Here is a 19,138-nt window from a genome sequence, read left to right as displayed (position 1 = left end):
GCAGACTAGCAGGTGTTTTGCCACTTCAAAAGACCAGAAACTGGAAGGAGGAGGGTTTCTGGGGGAACAGTTCAAAGAGAACCAAAGGCTAGATAAGGCACATTTAAGGCAGAGACTCGGTTGTGGAAAACAATTATTCACGATACAGGTAAACTGTGTCGGTACTGTGCAGAGGAGCGCCTGCCGCGGGGCGGCGTGCCGGCAGAGCGGGCCTGTGCCCCCCACTGACACGGCCAGGGCAGGCTGCAGGCACACTGCAGAGTGTGAAGGCCCCGTGCTGCTGCTAATTTAATTACAGGAAAAACACCCTCCTACTGATGCTGCACGCTAAGTCTTGGGCCTTTCTGGCCACCTTGGCAGTACTCAGAGGAGACTAAAAAAGGGTAGGATGGCATTTCGGGTAATAATTACCAGAGAAGCACCAGATACAGCTGCTGTGGGGCACTCATTTTAGAAGAGAAACAACTAATGAAATGCTAGCAATGCCTTGCATCAATTTCATGATCAGGACGGCACTGGGAGGCTTTTCCAGCTTAAGGCACATATTCACTCCTTTCTCAAGGCTGCCCTGCTTTCCAGCTGAGCAACAGCTCCAGCACAGCAGTATTTTGCTTTAAAGAGCTAGAAAGCCTCTCACACACCTGTCACCAGTTGTAAATCTGCAAAAGCTGAACAAGAAGCCAGTGCAATGACAAGCTCAGAGCAGCGAAATGATAATGTCACAAAAGAAACAGAGCAGCCCCAATGAGTTCTCTTTCCTTCCTGCCACCCCACCAATGAAACCCCATTTGTATTCAAGATACTCCTGCCAGTGTCAATAGAAACATTCAGAATATCTCCTGAATGGAGAAAGTATTCCTGCTCTGGACCACCATACTGTTCCCTCTACCTGCACTTAACTCAGAACAAATAGAGCTTCTTTCAATTTCACAGGCTCCTCTAGAGAGCTTTAGGTTTGTGCGAAACCACTTGTCTTATGCTAAAGCCCCAAGTGCAAAAGTAAAAAGCACATGCAGTATTCATCTGCAATTCCAGCTCCATACAGGCCGGAGGGCTAGAGCCTCTCAGAAAACACTATTAACATGTATGTGCTCAGCATATCATACCTCTGTCTACTACCAAACATATTTAGGGAGTACAACAAGTAAATTAAAAAAATCACAAACTAGACACTCGTCACAAGACTAGAATAAAGGGAGAAAATACTGACAGCCTAGGATGCAGCAGATGAACAAGTAGGGGAAAACTGAATACAAAGGTGCAAACACCACATGAATTTCAATGATAACAACAGTGTAAGATGGTATCAGTGAAGCACAAGCAAGGCTCCCAGTCAGACTTGAACATTTCTCAGTGAACATGACAGCAAGGAGTGACAGGATGTGCTACATTACTTACATGGGGCATAGAACATCATCAAAAGGGGTTTGTCTTCCTTCTTCAGAAGCCTTCGTAATTCCTAGTGAGCGAAACAAATAAAGTAAGTACAGGCCTACATAGAAGTATACTTTTAAACTTTAAAAAGTCAATATATTAATAGAATTCAGGCTTTTTTATTTGGGGGAAATGAGGAGGCCATACTTTCAAACAAACAAGACTCGAGTTTCTTCTGCCTGCTCAATTTTAAGTTGAAAGGAGATGACAGAACTTCTTACAGACTCAAATATTGCTAAATAGCCAAAAGCAGCATTTTTGCTGTCAAGATGTGAAAGTTGTAAAGTCTAGTCAATTGTTGAATTGAGTCAATCTGTGACCCAACCAAAAAAAAACATTCTAATTCAATAAGTTGGACTCAATAATAAACAAAGTTTTCATTTTCACACTATGAATAGAATAGGCCATAAGAATAGATTTTTCACTACCAGTATGTTAGAAGAAACAGATGAAGTTTTCAAATTGAACACAACCCTTGGAAGACTATTATAATAGAGTACAGAAGGTGAACATTAAAAATTAATCTTCCTACAAAAACAGAATGTCAAAATAACTGTTTCTAACATTAAAAATGAAAGCTAGAAAATTGAAAAGGCCCTTTACGAAATACCAGCTAGAGCCCAATCAATTAAAGTTTTAAAAATCAATAGACTAGAAAACTAATACAAAAGACCAAGCTGATTGTACCAGAGACTATCATAGGTAGCTCTGTGTGGCACTGTTTTTGTAAGGTAGGTTTATCTCATTTACAGCTTTTCCACTTGCCACTGCAAATGGTTACTGTACAAGGTTAAACCACTCAAGACCTGAATTCTGTTCCTAACTGCTCCAGAGTCCCTGAGAAGACCTCAGGCACGAGAGAATCTAAGCTTTAACGACAAGCAGTTGTAAAAATAGCATTTTTATCTCCCGTTTGCATCCTGCAGCAATTGCATCTTGCAAGCTGCTACACTTTGAGACAAACAGGTCTCTTTTACCACAGCATCCATTTGATGCTTGCTGTGTAGTTCACAGACTAATACCATAACCACATACAGGGTAGAGGAAAGAAGGAAGGAGACTTTGCTCTATCATAATCCACAAACTTCGTTACATCCCTTTAACAACGTGTGCTACAGAACACCTTTTCAAAGGAAACAGCGGTGCTTCATTAAGAGTTCATACAGTCACGCACACTCCCCACATCCCACATATTTAAAAGACATACAGAACATCTCTCCAGTTGACATACCTTTTCACTGTCAACATGCACAATGTCTTTGGCTTCAGGATCCTCCTCCCACAATGGAGCACCTTCTGGATCCTTGAGAAAGGCCACCATAGACTGCAGGAAACAAGAAAAACAGTTTTTAAAGCAAAATGAATGAGAAACAGAACTCAATCTCAAATCCATGCTGTCATGTGAATCTCATGCAATTAACACTTTTGCTGTTCCACTTTCACGTTAATTTGCTATATATATATATATAATTTCTTGTTGCAGAACTAAGTGATGCACTGGTGCTTAGCTTCCTCGCAACTGATATACCAGATTGACTGTGTCAATTTTCCCCTGCTCTGTAATGGAAATGGTGTGGAGGTGTACCAACGCACCAACAACATCTTTCAGAATCTTCCAGATAGCTCTTTCAGTGGTACTAGACTATATTTCCACAGCTAGTCCCTGGCTTAGCTGGAAAGATTCTTCTATGTAGAGGTGACATTCCATGCCCTTCGTTGGATCTGTATAACCTTTGGATCCAATAATACCAGCTGTAGGGCACACTGATATTCACATAGCAAAAGCAATGTACTCCACACTTATAGATCAGACTGAGTGGTCAGTGGAAAAATAATCCACCAACAGCCTACCCTATGATCCATTCAACTAGAAACCACAGTCAATGGATTTTTAAGTAGGAGTATAACAAGCAAACATGGCAAGGGAAGCAGGAAATGTGAGGCACTCTGATTCTGCAGTTCCTGTTTGATAAGCTGAGTATATATGCACACTCTACTTGACTGACACACAATCAATCACCTATTTGTCGTAAGATCACAGACATTCTCTTTATCGTGAAAATACTTCCTACCGGTTTGATTTCAGACCAAAACTGAAGAAAACTTCAGTCCTCTAAAGTCAGCAAGAGGCTGGCTCTCCATAGATTTCAGCAAAGCACAAGCTTTCAGCTGCGTGTGAAGGTCTTGGCTTCATCACTTCATCAGATGTCTGTTCTATAGAAAACACTACTAGGATTTCTGTGATCATTTACAGCTCAGAATGACCTTGTTTTCTTTCTCTGTGACGCTGCTTGTAGGTACGTGTCCACTCCCAGACAGGAACTCTGCCATCAGTAACACAGCTTCCAAGGGGAAGGTGTTGCTCTGGTGATAGCAACAGAACCCAAGGGACATAGCTCCATGCCATTCAGGTTTGTAACCCACCTTCTTGAGAGCAGGTTAGCAGCATACCTAGTGACACATGCCACTGAAACAGTCTCAAGAGACAATTCTGCCGCCTCTCTGGCTTCGGTAGGTTTTCTCTTGTGCAGCACTCCACAAGTTCAACTCATCTTCCTTCATCTCAGCTGGTACTACAAGACTTAGGAGGATTCGTAGCTTACAGCACTATTGCATTAATGTTTGTCTACTCACTTAGCTAACATTAGAGATTTGTCTTATAGTAAGAGGAAGCATACATTAGCCACTAGATGACAACCAAAGCACTTAACATACTCAGTGTGAAGACCTAAAGGGTGAGATAGTTGCACTGGGACCACAAACACTTTGAACAGAAAAAGTTGTTTTAATACAGCATTAGCAGAGAAATGAGCTATCAAGAAGTTTAAGTAATTTATAATGCAGTTATAGCTGTAAAAAGCTCTAAAACTACAGGCATTAACATTGCAAACAATGCTGTGAGAAAACTTTATAACATATAGAGAAAGGAGAGGGCAGGAAGACCAAACCAGGAAGATATTCCAACCTTAGGAACACCACGCCAAGCTCTGCTTGCCCTCAGTCTGCACAGACCTCAAATGTACACTGGTGGGGAGGAGAGAGGGGTCAGCATTTTAAACAGCTAAGGAGTGCAACTGACTCTGCTAGTTTCAAGAATTCCTGCATGCCAGGTTCAATGATGTAGAAACAGATGCGGTTAGAGAATGGGGGATTAAAGAGATTTAATTCTTGCAGCCTCTCCCTCTCAGCCAAGAAAATAAAAATTAGATGTGTAATGTCTTCTGGCATGAGCGGGCAGCGCAGTGCCTCACACTCATTACTCCGCTCTCTGAAGAGCAGTTCCTGTGCACTTTTAAATAGCAAAGAAAAATCCTCACAAACAAATCATAGTACTATCTAATTGCAGAAAAACAGAGGTCCCTGGGGTGCCCGGTTCAAGACCTGAGCAAGGTCCAGGCCACAGCACAGCAAGTCCCATGCTGCAGAACCAGCTCCACTCTTGCCCTGCCATGATGGGGTCAGGACTTGCTTTGATACTATGACCCTGACAGGCCCATGCTGGGCTGTTACCCACTGCCTGAGTCCCTGCAACAGCTCTGAACATCAAAGACCAATTCAACAGAACACAGGATGTGGCTCTGTCCAGCAGACGCTGCCAAAAGCAAACGAGTTTTAATAGTACAAGAGTTCGCTATCATTTATGAGTCTACATTTTAACCTGAAAAAAAAATATGGAAACACATACAGGCACTTTTCACTCCTTTTAAGTATAATGCAATAGAGATGCTAATAGGGAAACTTCCCTTGATTACACACACACACACACACCCCCTACAAGAGCAAACTTGAAAAGGGTAGTTTAGAGCTGGTCTAATTTACTGGGTTAGTCTATTTCTTCTGCCAGTAGGTTTACACCTGAATGAGTTTTCCCCATTTCTGAAAGACAGTAAAATCCTCCCTGTATTTTAGCCTCCAGAAAAGGCTCCAGTGAACAACAAACATGGCCTGGATACTGGCCTTGCAGCAGCATGGTGATTAGGATATAGTGTGGTTAAAGTAACCAGTTAAAATCAAAAAGTGATCTAACCTCGGACATCCATCAGGAACTAGCTACAGACACCTGGCAGAAAAATTATGCCATTTTTTATCTTGCATACACTGGTAAGCACTCTCAGTCTCTGGAAAAAAGTAATTGAGTTTACTGGCTCTGTAGCAGCTATTTTATTTGTACCTCTGTTTGCTACCAATGGATGTATACTTTATGACTATATAACACTGATTTTAAGACTTAAGTTCCTAACTTTCACAACATATGGCTATGTGTACCATAGCTTTTCTTTTTTAAACATTGCAGAGTTGTTAGAAAGCAGCTGCCTCAAAATGTCACCACTTGCACCAACAGTTTAAGAACAGCAGGTAATGATACCATTCTTCAAGATACAGTTATACATACATCAACTACAATCCCCTTCCCACTGTCCTTTTCCCAAGCCAAGAACCCCCAATGCAAACATTCAAGGCGTTAAAACTTATCATCCTTACTGCCCTTCTGCAGTACTTCTGTATGTGTCGCTCACTGTGGCAACCAGAATTATGTACTAGACACAAAACAATGAACTTAAATGGCAGAAAAACGTTTCCCCTTCCACTCTGTTCCTTTTACTAATCATTTGACTTTCTGACTCCTGTTAAGCCAATATTTTCAGGCAAACCACTGTCCAGGCTGGTAATTCAAAACCTATTACTGTAACCTCCTGTTACTTCAGCATAGTTGAAGTTGTGGCCCTCTTTCCCCCACGCATTTATTACTCCTCAGGTTCTTGCTCTCATAGTGACAAGCCACTGGTATCGTAAGCCTTCCCAACTGTTTAAAGAGATTAATTTTACTATTTAACAATTCCTAGAAGTTTTTCATGATCAAACTTAACTTCCTTGCATCTTCTTTATCAGACACTTGAACAGTTCAGATCTTAACCAAGGTCTCAGCAGCAGGGAGTTCTGACTACTAACATCTTCCCACTGCGAACACTGAGCTTACCCTTTATTCCTCATTTTTCTAAGAGTTAACACACAAGAACCTCTCTAATTACATAAGGATTTAGTCACTTGAAAAAATGAAAAGCTTTTCTTAAAATCCTAAGCATGCTATCAGCTGGATCAGCCCTATCTATGAAATTGCTGATTACTTAAGAAGAATCATTTTAAAGTAATGAAGCATTTCCTCCTCAGAGCTGCATCCACTATTCTCCAAAACATCATACAAATATTAATGTCTACAGGATGCCCAGAAGAAGATCCCTGTTTTATTGTCCAATGCCTGCTGAATGACATGAAACAAGTCCTTTAATCTCTGTTCTTCATTCTGTCCACCTGACCATAACATGGGTATGATACCCAATGTAATGGTATTCCTCTGCTGCTTGCTGTCTGTATTGCACTTGGAGACTTCTCACAAACGCAGCTGAAGGTGAGAAAGAACTGCCATTGTCTCAACACGAGAAGAAAAAGTTAGATGTGTAATGGAGACAAGGAGAAGTAATAGAGGGAAAAATACAACCAATTCATACAGCCATGAGCAGCAGAACAAATAAACAATCAGTTGAGTACTCTGAATACAGCCCTGCTCTGATGCACTGCCCAACCTGTAAACCACGAGCAGTTGGTTTCAGAGAGGCAGTTAATTTAAGAAAGAATAGAGATCATGGAAGACAGGAGGTTCAGAACACCTCTTCTGTGCACACTAAACTCACACCCAGTTTGTGTCCACGGGGTCACACTAGATCTGCTTTCTTCTCACCAGCCAGAAAGAAACACCAATGGACAAGTGGGAAGAGGAAAAAAAAAAATCACAAAATGGCAACTAAAAGAATAAATGACACGGTTCCTGTACTGCTATGATTGCACCTTAGCTGAACACTCCCTGGGGCTCTGCAGGTGCCTTCCAGTTGATCCTATCTGTAAGGAAGAGTCACAGCACTAATTCCTGTTTGCAATGTTGTATGGAGAGCAGGAAAAACATTTTAATGAGTATTCCAACAACACCCACATTTAGGCAACTAATCAGTCTACTTCACCCCACCACCCACCAAGAGGAAAAAATAATAAAAAAACATCAGGTGCATTTCCTCACTAAGTACACAAGGAGCCTGAGGCATTTTTGCTGACAAGGCTGAGTTATCCAACCCAAGCAGTATTTCTGCTGCAGGAGAGGCGAAAATGCTCAGTCCTACTCTCCTCACATCATGTGAATCCTGCTGAAAAGATGATTCAAGTCACAGTGCATTTCCAAGACAAACCTCTTCATCATCTACACCACAACAACTCTGTCTGTGAAAGGAAGGTAACAGAGGAAGCACGCTTAGAAGTGGTCACTGAGAATAGAGCTCATGGAGCATCTCACACAGACTTTCCTCCATCCCAGTCCAAAGCCTTAAACAAAGCATAAGAAGGAAGCAAATCTAATTCTGACAGCCTGGATTGATCCATCAAGCTTCAATGACTGCGCAGAGCCTGAGCTTGCTCAAGAGCAGAAAGAAAAACAAACTGCCATCAGAACTAGATGGAAGTAATTTCTGAAAGTCAAATTATGTGCCACATGTGAGGATACTCCCAGCACCTCACTGTGGCTTTGCTGAGGAAGGCTGCTCACTTTCAGCTTGCTTACCGCGCCTCCAGTCCATCACTTTCCTACTCAAGTTTTTTTATCTTGCCCACTGTGCTCACAGAACATCGTTTCCTGGTGCTTTATCTCAAGATTTGGAGAAGACTGAAGGTCACTCCATCCCAGTTGCACTCTAGGCACATCCATAGGAACTTGAGAGGCCTTCTCTTTGATCACGGTACTGCAACTCTCAGAAGTTTATAAACGAGACCCAAAAACCTCAGAAAAATCTCTATCAAAATGCAGTATCAGCTAATGCTTTCAGTTATATTGCCATCAATAGTACCTGGTAATGAAAATAAGAAAATCCCTGTTTGTAACCAGCTAGGAAGCTAACTCACAATTTATATGACTATTTAACACAGGTTCAATCTTGTTAATACACAGCTTTTCTGGATCTGTGGTTGGCAGATGCACGCATCCACAAAAGCCCTTAGGTCATTTTGACAGCTGCTTATGAAGATTAACCACCCTCCCTTCCGTGCCTTCAGCATGAAAAAGTTCCAACACCTGTTTTTAACCCACAAATATCTCTCCCATACCTAACCAAATAATAATCAAATATTTAAATTTACCTTCAACGTGACAGCTCTGTTATATTCAGTATGAAACGCACCGTCCCTGTTGAACAAGGAGTGGGGAACAGTGTTAACTTACAGTAACATTGCTGAAAATCACACAGCTCCCTCACTTCTAATCAGAATAAATTAATCCTGCCAAAGCCAGAGAACCCAGCAGAATTTACACCACAGCAATTAAGCAGGGGAGGGAAAGGGAAAACTGAGGATAAAGGCATGCTGCAAAACAGTGTCATGCAACCAGGTCTCTCATCTCAGATGCTTTAACAATCTTTGGAGATGCAGCTGCTTGGTGTCTTTTACATTTTACAGTACTCCCACTCCATTATTCTCAAGAAGAAAATATCTTGCTCTCCCATTCCGTTTGCCTCTCGCTCAGTACTCTACAAAGTACTATCTCAAGTCAGAAGAGCAAGAAGAGTGGGGAAGCCAACTGTCCAAGGCACATGCCAGTAGGCAAGTGACACGAGAAGCAAGAGATCCAAACCTCAGCCATCAGCCTTGAGTAATGGGGAGTTTTAACTCATTGGACACTTCTCCCACAAGCCCAACTCATGTACTCTCTTCAACTGCTGAATAAATTTATCTTAACTTCTGTTACAACACATGCTTCCAAACTGAAGAAATAGCAAGCAATTTCACATATCAGAGGGTATAGTAGAAATAACTTCTCATGCAGCAAAACAGAGCTGCAAGGAAAACAAATGGTCCTAACAGGAACATCAACAATTAGGAACTACAAATCCCAGCCCAGCACTCACTTATAATGGAGTAATTCCACTCCTTTCTCCTTTGAATTAGGATCTACTTTCATCTTCTTGCATAATTTTCGGCTTTCAGTGTCACTGCAAAAAACACATATTGGAAGAAAAACAGTTACAAGAGAAAGAAATCAAATGCATTCAGTTCTGAAAACCCATCGCTCTGCTTCCTCAACAGCAATTACTAGTAGCTAACAGTTATTTAGAATCTGCTCAGCCAAGTTTTGTGGAGAAGCCAATTAAATTCCTCAGTTTGCCCAGTCAAGACTGTGTTAAATCCCCATTGCAATGTCAGGCTTCAACCAGCAGAAAATGAGTCCATCCTAGCATGACTAAGTACCTCAGCTGACCTTCTGTTCAGGGGGTTAACACAAAATTTAAGACAACATTTAAGAAGACCGTGCTCTTGATATGGTGGCGGCTGAATAGCACCATTTGTCTTTAAATCTTTTCACAAAAGCTGACTTGCTTTTTGTATCTGGCAGAAGATAAAACCAACATATCTCCATGGTGCCTCCATGCCCAGATCACATGAGGCCAGCTTTAGAAGTTCCAAATTTTGGAGAAACCCCATTTGCTCTAGGTATATGCAGGATGTGTCCTGGAGCCACAACAGTCAAGGGGAGGGAAGGAGGTGGTTTACAAACTGGAAAAAAAGAGTTCACTTGGTATTTCAGGCACAACACAGATTGGGCTGAGTTAAAGAGAGGCCACAGAAGCAAACCACATCTTTGGTGGGGTGGGCAGGTAAAGGGTCTGTGCCGACTAATGGCTGTCCTGAAAAGACAGGAGTGCAGCTGTTAATTCTGCTTCAAGCTGAAGTGAATATGTGGCCAGGCACAGACCTGGGGAGATGTGTGAAACTGTGAACTACAAAGAGAAGAGGATGATCCACACTGATGAGACTATCCTTTGCATCAACAAACCGCAAGATTAAAAAGCTTGGAAACCTGTTCCCAGCAGAGGACAACTTGCACTTTTTGTGCAGATAAATCAATTTAGAAAATGAAAACATTGAAAACCCATCAAGTTTAAACCAATTAGAGACACATTAGAGGCACCAAGATGCAAGGGCTACACCAAATGAAGGGCTACTGCCAGAACTGGTGCTAATTCACCCAATGTTCTCCAGCTGCCTTGGAACAACAAAGATGAAGTTTGCAGTGTGCTGCAAATGAGTGCCCGCCTTTGTGGAAATCTCCACGATTAGATGGAAATGAGAAAGCGAATACTATGGACACGTGCACCAACAGCAGAACATTACAGTGAAATGAGCATTTTAAGGAACTAATGAAGCATGTAACCACTTTACCAGTGAGAAGCACCTGTAACCCCTGCTGTAGAGAAGCATGCTTCTCTTAGAGTGTTACTGAAATCACATCTCTTATCCATTTTCAGATTATAGCCAAAGCAGCTACACAAATACCCCTCCATCCTACCAAACCAGGTTATAATCCCAATAGCCCAGATTTAGAGTTTTGCTGAGAAAGTCTGCAACAACATTAAGCCCAGAAGCTCCCTGTCTTCACTCACTTGCAGTCCTCTAGCAGTCCCCATGGGCTAAAACTAGAGGCTCAAGGGCCAACAAATATCAGGAGGCAGTACTGCTTCTGATCACACTCGCATCTCACCCCAGACACAGATCTAGGCACGTGGAGAAGACCTCGTGGCACTGCTGGAGTTAATTGCTTGGCAGACAGCTCATGTAAGACTACAGTAAGGCCAGTTAACATTTTTAATACTGTTCTGAACAGTCCCAAAAGTTTCCAGGACACAGATGCATTTACAGCCACCTCAGCCTTGTTGAGAGAAATGTTAGTGGTGACTGCAGGGAACAAATCCAATGCTGGCCACCTGCTCTGACAACAGGTGCAGTCAAACCCCAAGATGAGCAGAGGACCAAAACTGGTGTGAAAACAATTCTGCCATCAAATCAGTGCAACTTCAAACCACAGAGAAAAAGGAGGAATTTTTCCTCGTGTATCAGTTAAGAGATCCAAAAGCTTACTCATTTTAAACAGTTCTGCAAGGTTTGTTGTTGGAAAACCTATGAAATATCACTACCAAGACGCACATGTAAGCAAGCCACTAGCAACTCCTGGCACTCCAGTTCCTACCAATTCTCTTCCTGCTTGCATGATCATTACTAAAAAAAAGAAATGTAGGAACAGCTGTTTCACTGGAAGGACCAGACTCTGAGCCTGCCCTGCTCTCAGGATTGCTCCGTTTGTAGAGATCCATGTAGCTGCTTGAATGCACATCCATTACCACAGGAAGGCAAGCAGCAGTTTGCTCCAGTCCTTCTCTGGCTATATATTGGTCTGATTATCTGCACCAGTGCATTGGGAATTCAGTCTGTTTATGCAATCTATGTGCGTTGATGCAAGGGATGGAAGAGCAGCAAACTCCCAGAATAGGAGATCTCTAAATATGTATCAACAACTTTTTCATGCATCAGTGCAGATTTCCACACACGCCAGACCCACCAATTCAGATGTTGTACTAATGTTTCTTTGGAAAAGGCAAAAACAAACAAATAAATAAAGAGATGTGCAGAAATGGCAGAGATGCTTTTTCTCTGCTTTCGCTTACAGACAGGCAGAAATAACCTGCAAAGAGCAACCCTGCTCTGATAGCACTTGGTAACGACCATTATCCTTAATAAGAGTAAATATCAACACAGATGTAGCCTCTGCTCTGAGACTCGTCTCCTTTGGATCTCAGCCAACAGCTTCTCTCTGAAGATAAGCTCCTCAACTCTCACATGGGAGAAGGTAATTAGGACTCCAGTTCTTACAATTTAATTACACCACTTGAAGAGGCAGCACAAGAGTTTGTTTCAAGGGCTGGAAGTAGAAGGTAGGGGTGGAACATTAGCCCACTGCCATCATGGCCAAGGCACTCCAGACAAGCTACTAGGCTCAGGAAACGCTAGCTTAAGGATGGGTCAGTGATGTGCCACAAGCAGCCATCCTTGGCTGCCTCATGACAGAGCAATTTGGACCCTCACAGATCCTGTGCTGCTGTTGAAGGGGTCCAACTTCATCCTGTTTCACCTAGTATGCAGTACAGGGAAAGGAATAAGGTCAAATCTCAAGTGGGGTAGCAGTTTGATACCACTTATCTCCCACAAGCACAATCCCCACATTCCCCACTCCTACAGAATCAGCCTGGAGCTTCAAAACACTCCTTTGCTGGAGAAGCAAAGCCACGGCAGCTTGTTCATATGAACAATAAAATGAATGGTCCAAGATGACCTACCTAAGCAAGCAGTCTGAATGACAAGGACAGAATGCATCACAGGAACACCTCACCCCTTCCCAAGCTACTCGGCTTTTCTGTCATTTGGGGTTGTGATGGAGTTGGCAGAAAGCCCCAGCAGCAGCAATCCCTGCAAACCTCTGGAGTCCCCTGTCAGCGTTAGTGTGCATGAGCGATCACTTTGCACAGGCAGCCATCTGCTACCAGGCCGAGAGGAGACCGAGGGGCTTGCAAAGAAGCTCTGACCGCCTCTGGATCACAGTCAGTGAAGCCAGCACCCGAAAGGGATGTGCTCCCACTGGTGCTGCTCAGTAATAGTGCGTGATGCTCTGCCTGCAGGTGAGGAGCTGGAGGCTCAAAGTCAGAAGGATGGGAACATGGCGAGAAACCAGTGGCAGGAGCTAACCAGAGAAAGGGTCTTGACACACTGCAGCAAAAGAATTCAGAAAGGGAGTAAACAGAGGCCAGAGCAAGACAGGAGGAATGCCAAAATAACGTGCAGGAATTGGGCTGCACTAGGTCCACATGGATTTTTAAAAACAAAGTCCAATCTGGGTGGATCCTGACTAAGAAATAGTGCCAAACCCTATCCAGGGGAAAAATTAGGTACTGCCCCATCAGGTCCTGATGGCAGCAGGGAAAGGCTAACACCTCAAGCACCATCCATTCCCACAAGCACCAACAAGATCTCCTGCAGCTGCTCACATGCTCCCTTTATCGTGGAATGCTGACCACTGGCTTCTCACCAAGGTGGGAGACCAACCCTACAGCCACATCAGCCTCTGGGCAGGGAGAAAGCTGGAACGAACTGTCAGATCTCTGCTCAGGAAATGCCAGAACTGCCCTCAGGAAAAGCTCGTGCCTGCTGTTGAAAATAAGCAGCATCAAGTGCACGTACTGTGCACGGCCACATCATCTCAGTGGTGCTGGCATCCACAACACCCTAAAGCACAGTCTGGACCAAACCTTCTCATTTCAGTGAAGTGAGTAATAAATAACACTGTGGCAGCACCGATTTAATTACCAAGGTCATGGTGTTTGTTCACACAAACTTTCTTGCTTTCCTATCAGCATAACACATAACCACATGAACCACAGATCTCTCAGTCTGTAAACAGATTTTATCTGCACATCTCCATGAAAGGGCTCAGCAATGCACATAAGCCATGCTTCAGCATGCCTTACGTTCCAGATGTACCTGCAGACCAGCAGGATGGAGGCTGTGTAGTACTGTCCCAGCAGCTGGAATAGACAAGACTGGACAGGAAAGGAGGACGTAAAAGCACTGAGATTGGGTATTCTGCACACAAAATAAGCCTTCCCACGCTGGATAAAGCTTTGGAAGGCATCAGTGAAAGCTGCCATCAGGTTAGCAGTGTGCTCTCTCACTACTGCCTCTGTTGTTTAATTGCTTTCATTCTCTTATGGTGAAAACCATCACACAGAGCATTAACTCCAGTTTTATCTTCAGGGACGTGCAATTTCAGAGCGGCCTTCAGAACTGAATTATCACAAAGGGCTTCCCAGTCCAATACACAGCCTTTGCAGTTATCCTCCAGAGCACACACTCTCCACACAACAGACTCATGAACATCCTGAGAAAGCAGGAAGCTGAGACCCTGCCAAAAAACTCATTGAGCTTGTGACCCAAAAACGCAGCAAAAGGGGCACTGATGCCAGAAATTTCCACAAGCCACATGACCAACTGAAACCAGATGGACCCCTCCAAACCCCATTCTCCTCAGGCTATGTGCACTGCCTCTGCATCACCCTCCCTTCCCAGTCTTGGCTGGCATTTACTGCAAACACTGCTGCTCACAGCACATCCCACTTGTGAGGCTCCTCCTGTTCTCTGATGATCCCAAACCTTGCTGTATCACTCTCGAGACAGATCTGAAATCGGAGAATAGAAGGAAAAAGAAAAATCACTTCTCAATCCATCAGCCTAGCTTGCAAAAACACTTCTCTAAAGAGCTGTACTAAGCAGCCACTGGATGGTAATGGCTCACATCTACTCAAACAGAAAGTACACCTGCACCTCTCAGAGCAGACAGGCGCTTCGATGCTATCTATGCTTAAGGGTAGGGCTTAGAAAGTGGCAGATGAACAAAATAGGAACAGGACCCAAGAGAGATGGACGCAGAAGAAATAAGCATAGGAAGCATAAAATATGGGATTTGTCTTTGAAAACAAAGTGATGCTTCGTCACTGTTCTAGATCCCATATGGAAATGAACTTAGAAAGAAGTAACAACAGCAACAGGTTTCCATAGCAGGGAACAAATGAACTGCCTGCACAATGCAGCAGATGAAAAGCCTGAATCTTGTAAGGGCTGTGGGAGCACAAAGACCAGAAAGGGAAAGCATGCTGATGGAAAGACTTAAGGATTAGGGCTAGCAGGCTGATGGAGCAGCCTCTAATCTGAATTTAAAGTCTGTTTTTTCTCCCCAGAGCACAGCAAAAAGCCACTGTGGGACTCAGAGGGCAATCTTCAGAACCTCCTGCTGCAAACACTCCTTTAAATGTGCCAGGAAGGCAAGCAGAAAACTGCCAGTGCTGTGAAGGTCCAGCACAAGCAGGCAGCCAATGAAAATGGCTCTTCTGTGCCCACCAGTCAATTAGAGAGACCAGGAATCTATAGGAATGAATCAAAAAGAAGGTTTCTCTCAAAATTCCAACCCATGAGATTAATTCTCACTAGAAGGAAGAGCAAGGCAAAGAGCTGAAAGAAGCCTAAGACCAGGACTTGACAGGTATTATCAAACAAACCTACTTAAGGAAAAAGCTATACAGCGTAGACAACCAGCCACAGAAACTGCTCTGCTGTTGACCATTTATGTTGCTTATCAGAGGCATTGAAGTGGTGGAGTCACTGTCCCTGGAGATGTTCAAGAAACGTGCAGATGTGGCACTGAGGGACACCGTTAGTGGGCATGGCGTGACAGCTGAACCTAGTGATCTTAGTGGTCTTGTCCAACTTGACTGATTCTACGAGCTCTAGCCCTGCAGAAAGCAAATAATGAATGGTACTTTCCATGAGAATATGAATTCATAACAGGCACTGGGCAGTACTCACAGCTGCACAGAAATAACATGCAAAGGAGTCACCAAAGGATCTTCTCAAAACATAGAACACTTGAACTCCCTTTCTAAAGAGAGATAAGTTCATAAGTTCATAAGTTCATAAGGTTGGAAAGGACCTATAAGATCATCTAGTCCAACCATCCTCCTATCACTATCTCTACCCAACTACTAAATTAAGTCCTTTAGCACCTCATCTAAACGCTTCTTGAACAGCGCTAGGGATGGTGCCTCAACCACCTCCCTAGGCAGGCCATTCCAGTGCCTGACCACTCTTTCAGAAAAGAAATGCTTCCTGAGGTCTAATCTAAATCTTCCCTGGCGCAACTTGTGGCCATTCCCTCTCGTCCTGTCATTACTTATCAGGGAGAAGAGGCCTACCCCCTCCTCACCACAACCCCCCTTCAGGAAGTGGTAGAGTGCAATAAGGTCTCCTCTGAGCCTCCTCTTCTCCAGACTAAACAATCCCAGCTCCCTCAGCCGCTCCTCATAAGACTTGTGCTCCAGACCCCTCACCAGTTTTGTTGCCCTTCTCTGAACACGCTCCAGGGCCTCAATGTCCTTCTTGTAGTGAGGGGCCCAAAACTGAACACAGTACTCGAGGTGCGGCCGTACCAGAGCTGAGTACAGGGGGATGATCACCTCCCTGCTCCTGCTGGCTACACTATTTCTAATACAGGCCAGGATGCTGTTGGCCTTCTTAGCCACCTGGGCACACTGCCGGCTCATGTTGAGCCGAGCATCAACCAACACCCCCAGGTCCTTTTCCTCTCTACATTCTTCAAGCCATTCTGCCCCAAGCCTATAGCATTGCAATGTCACCAGACACATGAAGACTTCCCCTAACCCTCACCATGCAGGTGCAGATGGGTACCTCTGGCCTGGGACACCAGTGCTAACTCTACCTTGGAATGCACACCAAGTAGGAGCACACAAAGGCAGGCTCTGGATGCCTCACCACAGGCACACAGTCTCTCTTACTCTACTCTTACTCCTCTCTTACTACCTCTAGCTGCACGATAAGCCTGAAGAGCGTGCAAGGATTTTTTTTAAACAAAGCAGTATGTGCAGGAAAACAGAGGTAACTTCTCATTACCCCCTCAGCTCATTCACTCTTCCTTTCACGCTGAAAAACAGCAGTGTTTAAGATTCCAAACAAAAGGACATGAAGGAGCAGTGGCTTTAACCTCATGTTGAAATATGAAAGAGAGGAGGAAAGCACTGGAAATCTATGCTGCAAATGCCCAGTTTGCCATAAATAACACACTCTCATAAGGACAACACTGTCAGCATAACCACACTTGCAAACAGTTCCTTACAGATACCTGGCATACCTACCCCAGACCTGCTGCCAACAAAGCTTTGAGGCAGGAGGAGGAAAGGGCAGAACACAGGCTGCTTGGATGGAAGCAACTGCACCACTGCAAGCACGCTCCTTCCTTCTTCCCACTTCTCTCCCCATCAAACCTGGTCATTTTTACTTGGTATTTCAAAGCTTTCCATCAGCTTTAATGTTCAAGTGGAGGAAGGAAGATGAGCAGACTTACTCTTAAATTAATCCTCATTCTGACAGGTATTAAATTAATCCACATTCTTCACAGGTATGAATGTAGAAGCTAAAAAGCAAAACAATACTTAATGCTACCTGTGTCAGTAGCCTTATTTCTGAAATTCCTCTCTCCTATTCCAGTGGTTGCATATGGGTAAAGCCATTCCCGCATCAAAGCAGTAGGAAATTGGAAATTTGGAAAGGAAGATTTCATTTAAAATTGAAATCTGGAGGTGACCCAGAAATGACCACTTACTAGATCGAGTGTCTCTTGAATCAGACGTTTGGATACACAGACCTGAAGGCACTGCTTTACCATCCCAACTTGGGTGGGAAGCTGAAGGAAACATTTCACCTTTATGACACGTGTTACAGGATTGCAACATTTAAAATAGTCATTGGAGGAAAGAATACTGGAATGACACAGGACACAAAAGCAGGAAAGCAGGGTTCAAACCAAGCAAAAGTCAGGCAGGCATTTTTGCTATATGGCACTTATTCTTCCCAGTAGGCCAACGCGCTAACACCAAGCATGGGCACTGTGGCAGCAGATGAGAATTACACAGCTTTGTTTGTGTTTGGGACCTGCTGGAAGGGGAACCACACAAGCTTGAGCAGGGAATATCTACTCCAAACCAAACAGGCGCTTTTTGAGAGTCCTACTCTACACAACTTGGTGGGAATTATTGCTAAAATCAGACAGGTCTCAGGAATCACACGACAGGAATGAGCCTTTGCTTCAGAGACACACAGCAAAAATTTTACCTTTCATTCAAGCACTAAGCTCTTCTCATTGTGTTCACACAAGCACTACATTTCCTACTTTCCACTTGCTACCTCAAAGATTTGCTAGTAGGAGTTTCTATTTCATGCAGAATTCCTTCTGCTTTCAGAACTCCCATCAGTTTGCTAGTAAAAATAATTCAATAAATAACCCAGCCCTCTGCTTGATTTCATGTCTACCAAATAGCATCTGAATGCACTAAACAAGCAACACTCATTTGCGTTGCTGTAGCATTTTCCAAAGGTCTCCAAACTCTATATAAACATTGACTAACAAATCAGGCAGTATTTATCCAACTGCCTGGCAAACACAGATACACCTCTTTTTACAGCAGGAATGAATGGCAGTAACTCAATGGCAGAGCCAGGAACAGAAGCTGAGATGTCTTCCTGAACCCAAGGCCCAAATACCTGACCTCCAAAAACCAATCCATCTCTCTGGGACTGATGAAACTTAACCACTGTGTAGCACTGCACTTTACCCATGCTACTAGTCAGACTAAGCTCAGCATCAAGCACCACGTTTTACAGGGAAGAAATAAATAAATCATAGAAGAGCATGGACTGGAGGGGATAGTAACACCCACCCAGACCCAACCCCCCATCATGGGCTGGCTGCGACCCACCAGCTCAGGCTGCCCAGGGCCCTTATCCCACCCAGCCCTGAGCACCTCCAAGGATGGAGCATCCACAGGTCTCTGGGGAGCCTGTATACAAATAGAATAATTAAAAGGTAACAGAGAGCTCTGTTTGACAGAGGGTTCTGTCAACCCACAGTGACAGAAAGAAGACTCCACATAGGAGCCTACATCTCAACAATTTTCTATCACCTCTCACGTATCTCTTCATTCAACATCAAATATCTCAGCAAGGAATTCCTAATTAAAACACAGAAAGATGAGAATAAAACATTTCCGTACTGCTTGTGGGTCTTCTATTCATAACTGAACTTCATGTTTAATCACATACAGAGCCATATCTCAGCATAGAGGAGCAGAAGGCAACCACACTAATGCTGAATGGGCAGCACTAGAGCCAAGGCAGAGCACAGTCTCACACCCCATGAGCCCAAGTGTTCTGGGACATCTGC

General features: G+C 43.8%; 1 protein-coding gene across 1 annotated transcript in view; it reads right to left on the bottom strand.

Moving 5' to 3' along the window:
- Positions 1-19,138, bottom strand: part of PDIA5 (protein disulfide isomerase family A member 5) — an 89,901-nt gene that overhangs the window by 55,663 nt on the left and 15,100 nt on the right. Inside the window, exons 4-7 of the mRNA XM_065751187.1 lie at positions 9,375-9,458; positions 8,611-8,656; positions 2,666-2,758; positions 1,399-1,459 (exon numbers count right to left, since the gene is read on the bottom strand). Of these exons, the coding sequence (XP_065607259.1) occupies positions 1,399-1,459; positions 2,666-2,758; positions 8,611-8,656; positions 9,375-9,458 (284 nt within the window). The remainder of the gene's footprint in view (positions 1-1,398; positions 1,460-2,665; positions 2,759-8,610; positions 8,657-9,374; positions 9,459-19,138) is intronic.

This window comes from Cyrtonyx montezumae, unplaced genomic scaffold, assembly GCF_038088225.1.
Source record: "Cyrtonyx montezumae isolate F1298 unplaced genomic scaffold, pur_monq_1.0 scaffold_7, whole genome shotgun sequence".
NCBI lineage: Eukaryota > Metazoa > Chordata > Aves > Galliformes > Odontophoridae > Cyrtonyx > Cyrtonyx montezumae.
This window is presented reverse-complemented; position numbering and strand designations above follow the sequence as displayed.